Genomic DNA, 6,481 nt, shown 5'->3' with positions numbered 1-6,481 from the left:
TGATGATATATATGATAGATTAGGGGTAGCACTAATTGAAAAAAACTTATCCAACACCGGTTGAGATGGTTTGGATATATCCAACAGAGACCTCCAGAGACACCGGTGTGTAGTGGAATCCTAAGCCAGGATAGTAACGTGAAGAGAAACAGAGGAAGACCGAAGTTGACTTGGGTAGAGGCAATAAAAGGAGACTTGAAAGGATGGAATATATCCAAAGACTTAGCCTTAGATAGGAGTGCTTGAAAAATAGCTATTCACGTGCCTGAACTTTGATTGCTTCTACTGGGTTTCAACTCTGGCCTACCGCCCAACTTGTTTGGGACTTAAAGACTTTGTTGTTGTTGTTGTTTCAGTGAGCCCCATTGTGTATAAAGCAAACCATCTTCAATTCATAATAAGAGAAATACTAAAGGTTACTGTAACTAAAATTGCTAAAAAAAATTATGGGAGCATGTTGTCTTGTTCAAAAGTTCTATTCTTTAGATAAATGAATATAGATTCATCACGATCTTATTTGTGTTTTGTTAGCCTATTTTCTTGATTTACTTCGTCTTTTGTTCTTATAATTCCTTAGATGATGTAGCACTCTGGTCACAACTGGGAACATCAGAAATTCTCTTAGCCACACGAAGTGTGCATCATTGCTAGATATGCACCTCCACCAGTATATATTTGGCGGAAGAATCAAATTATAAAGAATATGTTCCTCGATCCTCGCACCTATGCCGCATGCAAATTATTAAAGATATTGTCCACGGATAGCTTAAATGATAGTTACTCCGCCAAAATCTGAAGAAAGGAGGGCAAGAATATATAGACAGAGAGAACAAAAAACATTTCTCTTGGATCAGATCATTTCATCAATGTAAATCGTTACTCTCATGTGTAGGAATATCCAGGAAGTCAACTTCTGTTTGTGCTTATTTCAAGTGTTGAAGCAACTTTCATATTTGTATGAAAGATGATAAATTTGACAATATTGTTTTCGTTTAACTGGTTTGGTTGCAGACCATTCTGCAATGTGTTTTAGGCACCATTGCATGCAAAAATCTTTTCGCTGCCGTTGCATGTTCATGTGGTGTTGCCCTGCCTGCTCAATCACAAATTCACAACTGCGCTCAGTTGTAGGCGTAGCCCTGCCTCTAGATTTAAATCTAAGTTATGTTATAATAATGGGCTATACGTGCCAATACAAAAATTGTTTGACATCATCTAGTTATATGAACTACTTAACTGCTTTATGTTTTGTCTAACGCTAAAGAGTGCCTAGCTGAACTGGTTAGGTGGTCTCGGTGGCACTCCTTAGGTCCTGAGTTCGACTCCCCGTGAGAACGAATTTCAGGCTAGGGTTAAAAAAATCCCCTCGTCTGTCCTACGACCAAAGCACAGGTCAAAGGCCTAGCCCAATTCTCACAGGGCAACGGTGCCCCAGTGTCAGAGTGGGGCAGGGATTCAGGGGTTTTCTTGGCCTGTATGAGAAGGTTTTCTCTCTTACAGCAATGCCCGGGGTGGCTTACCCCCTAGGTCAAGAGTTTTTTTTTTGTTTTGTCTAACCACCTACAAAATGTTCACACCACAAATAGTTCCTGACTATATCTCATATGCTGTGGTCAATTACTCCCTCTGTTTCAGAATACTTGGGAACTTTTACTGTACCAACTGAGTTTTTGACCGAGTATATGTTCAATTAATTAAAGAGAGAACAATAGTGATAATAGATTTGTGATCATACCATGTATCAACTTGATCTTGATGTATTGCTATTGAAATTCTGAATCTTCCTCTATCGGGAAAAAAAGATTTGTGATAAAAGGTGTTTTAAAGATATTACTCCCTCTGATCATTAAAAGAAAGACTTATGACAGCTAAATTGCACTACATGCAGTCTATGTAGGCTGTCGTAAACATCTTCTTTTAATGACTGGAGGGAGTATATGCTTTAATTTGCGTATGCATATATCAAAATTTAACTTTAAACAAAAAAGTCAAAGTGGCCAAGTATATGGAAACAGAGTACTATTTGATTTATTTTGTGTAGTTTATATAGCTGTTAATATGTTTTCAGAAGTAAATATCAATATTCCATGGTGTAGATACAAGATGTAACACTGTGAAATCCTGCTTTCTTTAGCATCACTTTCCTCTTGCATATTTTCCTTTCTCGTTTCTGCTTTCATCTCATACTCTTGTTCGATTTGGATAGCTCAGTTAGAAAGGGTAAGATCAAAGCATCTCCGTGCCTCCACAGCAAACCCCGATTCGCAATTATTGAGGTCCCTCCACTATAAAAGGACAGCCAGCCACAAGGAATGAACACAGCCAGCCAGCAAGCAGACAACAAGGACAACACAGCAACTGAAACCCTAGTACCAAGAACAAACAACTACAAGAGACTTTGCAACTTCACAGAGTATGCATCACTTCTTGTTCCTCGTTCTTATGCCCATGCATTAGACTGTCACTGCGACATCTCTATTGATTGTCCATTCTCCTTCAAAATAAAGTATGTCCTTTATGGCTATTAAATCTACAGCTAGTTTGTCTAAAAAAGTCTACTTTCAATTTAAATAAGTTATGTGCAAGTGTGATTTGCTCCTTGTGATGCATGATATATGCAATTTAATTGATTGCTTTACTAATTTCCATCAGATATAGGAATAATTAGTTTTCCCTTGGATGGGCTTTTACTACCTTTTCAGTTGGTACACTAACTTGGAAACATAATCATATCGATTTAAGTGTATGTCCAAATGATTGATTAGGGTGCCCTTTTGCCCAAGCTTAAGCCTATTTTAAGGCAGCTTTTGCTTAATCTCTTTCTCCATGTATGTTGTCTCCCCTTAAAATATTCTCTCTTTTTTAGTTGTTGATTGCATGTCGTACAAGCATCTAACAAAGGCCAAAAAAATCAAAGGGCCTCGAATTCTTGGTCTTCTAGCTAGACCATCGTTGCATAGGTGACTTGTATATTCCTGTGTATAATGATAATATTGCAATACAGCAAGGTTGTTTCTGTAATGTCTGCTCATATATCATACAGATATATGAAGACACGTGTAGTTGCCTTAAGGTTAGGTATACATTTGTTTTGTTATGTTCTGAACTACACAACTTATTGACACATGCATGGTGTGCAGGGCTAGCTGTTGACTGCGAATGAACATTCAGAGGAAGCCTGGAGACTGGAGCTGCAAGAACTGCCAGCACCTCAACTTCAGCCGCCGTGATTACTGTCAGCGTTGCCGTGACCCACACCCTGACTTGCAGTTCGGTGACGGCTATAGCACGGGTGGTGTTCTGACCTCCCTGGACATCCGCCCAGGTGACTGGTACTGCAGCTGCGGCTACCACAACTTTGCCAGCCGCAGCAGCTGCTTCAAGTGCGGCACCATCGTCAGGGACTTCCCAGCGGGACAAGGTGCAGCCGGTGGTGAGGGTGACTTTGCTCGCGGACGCGACAGCGCCGCAGTTCGTGCTGGGTGGAAAGCTGGCGACTGGATCTGCACAAGGTGATCAAACTATTTCTACTCAATTTCAGTAAGGTGAAGGAATGCCTTCGTATGCATGGCAAGAAACAGTGGCATGCATGTGTGTTTTATGCTGAATGCTGATTAAACAGCAGCTGTTCATAGAAGTTGATCTTATGGGTTTGTTTGGAAATTGTCTTGACGCAGACGTTAATATACTGTGTTTCTCTACTTTGGCCAGGCCTGGTTGCAACGTGCACAACTTTGCTAGTAGGATGGAGTGCTATAGGTGCAATGGACCAAGGGAGGCAGGTATATGTCTTCGCCAGTATACAACTAAGATTTCAAATTTGTGTCATTTTTATGTGTGTATTCAGTTAAGTTTGCATGCAATGATCAGTCTAGAAAAGCACAATAAAATCTAACAACAATGATTAATCTATTAGATGCTATCTATCTAATCAATCAATCCTGATGCCTGCTGAAGTGTCTTTTTGATCTTTCATTATTCTTTCAAAACGTTGATGCATCTTTTCACTTCGAAGAGACCTTTTAATCTGCTCTGCCGATGCTCTGCGTCCTCAAAAACGGAATTGTTCTGCTGTGTAGCAGGCACCGGGAAGTAAGAGGCGACCGAGGTGATACCAAGACCGTGAGATGTGACGAGCTGGCCGAGCATGGGAACCAACTGCTGTCACACACTCACCATCAGGCATCCAGGAAGGATGAGTCTACTACGTACACAAGTATATTGTTGATTGCCAAGCGTAGTACCGCTGCTGGGGTTGCGTGGGTGGAGAAGTACCCAAGCGCAACAACCGTTAAGTGTGTGTTTTTCTTTTTGCTCTTTTTTGAGGTTGTGTGGATTCAGTGACTGCTGAATTGTACGGCTTGATGATGTACTTGCATTGTGTGTTGGTCTTAAACAGCATATATAATTACCTAATAAGTGTTTGCTTATCTATGCTCTGCAGATGCATGTGTCTCCTTGTATTTGTCAATGTTTTCCTGGTGTTGAAACATGTGTGTTACTGAAGCTATTTGAAGCTGTATAGTTTACTAGTGTGGTTCATGGCATGGTCAGTCTGTTCATCTCAAGCTTAACGTATTCGTCAACCTTTTATAGTCAAGATGACACTTAAAGTCTTAAACCAATCGTCCCGTGATTTAATATTTCTTGGCTGGGAAAAAGAAAGCAAGAGGAATGATGATTGGGGAGTTGGGTCTATAACACGACTGTAGATACAACAATGGTTTGCATTGGGACTTTGCCAGTTTGGGGTTGTGGACAAGGTGCCGCTATAGATACAAGAGGAGCACCCCCGTTTGAACATGGTCTCTTTTAAACCAAAAAAAAAAACTTCAAATGGGCCCACTCATTTAGGGTGTGTTTGGTTCGGTGGCCAGACAGATTTGCCTCCTAGACAACGTTCCGAGACCATCGGATATCGATCTTTTTCCCGGTAGACAACTGGTTGGCCGCGAACCGGACAAACTTTTATTGTTCACATGTTCATATGAGATTATGGGGTTTAGCATAATCGCCAACCACAATAGTATTACAAAGTCCGGGACGAGGCATTCCAGATCAGAATTGACCTTGGTACAAGAGTGATTACAATGAAGGATCATAAGCTCAGTAAAAGATGAACACGATCTATTTATATTGTTCCTTCAAGGAGATGGAACGAGATGAGATTCTCAGAAAGAAGAACATGTTCCATTTTAGTAATGCATCTTAAGACGATCAGTATAAATAGGGTTGGGCATTCAGTCCTCTTGGGTTATTTAGTTCGGTCTTCGAGAAATTTGGGTTTCGGAAAACGAGAACCAAAATTTTACAAGAAAAAAGAAACAAATCCAAAAAACTTAGATAATTCGGTTCGATCCATTCAGTCCACTGAGTTGACCGAACAATTTCTAGCATATTTTTTTGACGTACTCTTCAAACATGTAAATAAGTGTTTTTGTCATTTCTTTCCAAATATTTTCTACTTTTTCACATCACCAAACACCTATAAAGATAACAACTTTTGTGTAGTTTATTTAAAAGTTTATACCTTGGATCAAGAACAACAAATACAAAAAGGAACACATTAGTCTGCTTGGGTTATTCGGGTTTTAGAGGCCAAAGACCAACCCTAACCCATACCACAAATTAGAATAAGATCAGGACCGTACCCGAAAACCATAATTTGAGTTGGGTTTAGTTTTCGGTTCTCATTTTGGAAATATCCACCCCTAAGTATAAACTTGTTTCATTGTATATTATTATATTTTTATCTAGCATCTATATAGTATTTACACAAACAAAGCATGCTCTATAATCTAATTGCATTGCGAGGATGGGACTAATTATAAATTTTCAGTTTGATTCCTCCACTTTATATCTTTAATTTAGGACATGAATCCTACTGGGTTTGAATTGCGAAACGATCTTCCATAATGTTTCCGCTCTTATATTTGGAAACGAAGCTACTAGAACGTGGAACGACGTCGTGGGTGGGCTACGCGGCCTACATAGTAGTAGTACTCCACGTAACTAGGCCATTGTTTACTCCAACGGCGCGGTTGGGTTCCAGGTACTGGGCCAAGAATTGATGGTGATTTTCAATTGAGCTCGGCCGAATGCAGAACTGGATCTGATACTTTTCAGTCCAATGGCACCAGATGGACGTGGATCTCTCGGACAGCTGAAAGAAGAGCCCACCTGAAACTCAGAATTTCAGACCCGGACTGAATCGGTCAGTGTGTGAAACGAATCAAATATCGCGGGATTTAATTTGACTTCCTCTTGCAACCAAACAATTATTTGGAAATTCTAGTCCCCTAGTCCATCGTATTTTCCCACTATCATTTCTTTGGCAACCAATAGGTAATTGGTAGTTTGGTATCGCCCGAGAGTGGAGAGCAATGCAAAGTAAACTTTGCCACGACACATGTCCTCTTGCCGTGCACACTTGGATGTGTATTATCTCTCTCGTGCTATGTCTATACACGCATCTCAATGA

At 40.2% G+C, this 6,481-nt stretch overlaps 1 protein-coding gene across 3 annotated transcripts; it reads left to right on the top strand.

Annotated features, from left to right (window-relative positions):
- The first annotated feature begins 2,291 nt into the window (after positions 1-2,291).
- Positions 2,292-4,432, top strand: LOC136528298 (RNA-binding protein involved in heterochromatin assembly dri1-like). Of its 3 annotated transcripts, none has more exons than XM_066521245.1 (4): positions 2,292-2,413; positions 3,141-3,512; positions 3,712-3,782; positions 4,083-4,432. In XM_066521245.1, exons 2-4 carry the CDS (start codon positions 3,160-3,162, stop codon positions 4,094-4,096), a joined length of 438 nt encoding a protein of 145 aa, XP_066377342.1. In that variant the 5' UTR covers positions 2,292-2,413; positions 3,141-3,159; the 3' UTR covers positions 4,097-4,432. The 3 variants fall into 3 exon arrangements, with proteins under 3 accessions (XP_066377342.1, XP_066377340.1, XP_066377341.1); XM_066521243.1 differs by having other exon boundaries at positions 4,080-4,432; XM_066521244.1 differs by having other exon boundaries at positions 2,373-2,506; positions 4,080-4,432.
- Positions 4,433-6,481: the final 2,049 nt, after the last annotated feature.

This window comes from Miscanthus floridulus, chromosome 19 (genome assembly GCF_019320115.1).
Source record: "Miscanthus floridulus cultivar M001 chromosome 19, ASM1932011v1, whole genome shotgun sequence".
In the NCBI taxonomy this organism is placed as follows: Eukaryota; Viridiplantae; Streptophyta; class Magnoliopsida; order Poales; family Poaceae; genus Miscanthus; species Miscanthus floridulus.
The sequence above is the reverse complement of the archived record's forward strand: the minus strand, read 5'-3'. Positions and strand labels throughout refer to the sequence as shown.

Bases quoted from the DNA above. Each gene is read 5' to 3' on its own strand.
- LOC136528298 (XM_066521243.1), top strand. From the start codon at position 3,160: ATGAACATTCAGAGGAAGCCTGGAGACTGGAGCTGCAAGAACTGCCAG. The intron at 3,513-3,711 runs GTGATCAAACTA...TACTTTGGCCAG, and splicing joins GGCGACTGGATCTGCACAAG to GCCTGGTTGCAACGTGCACA.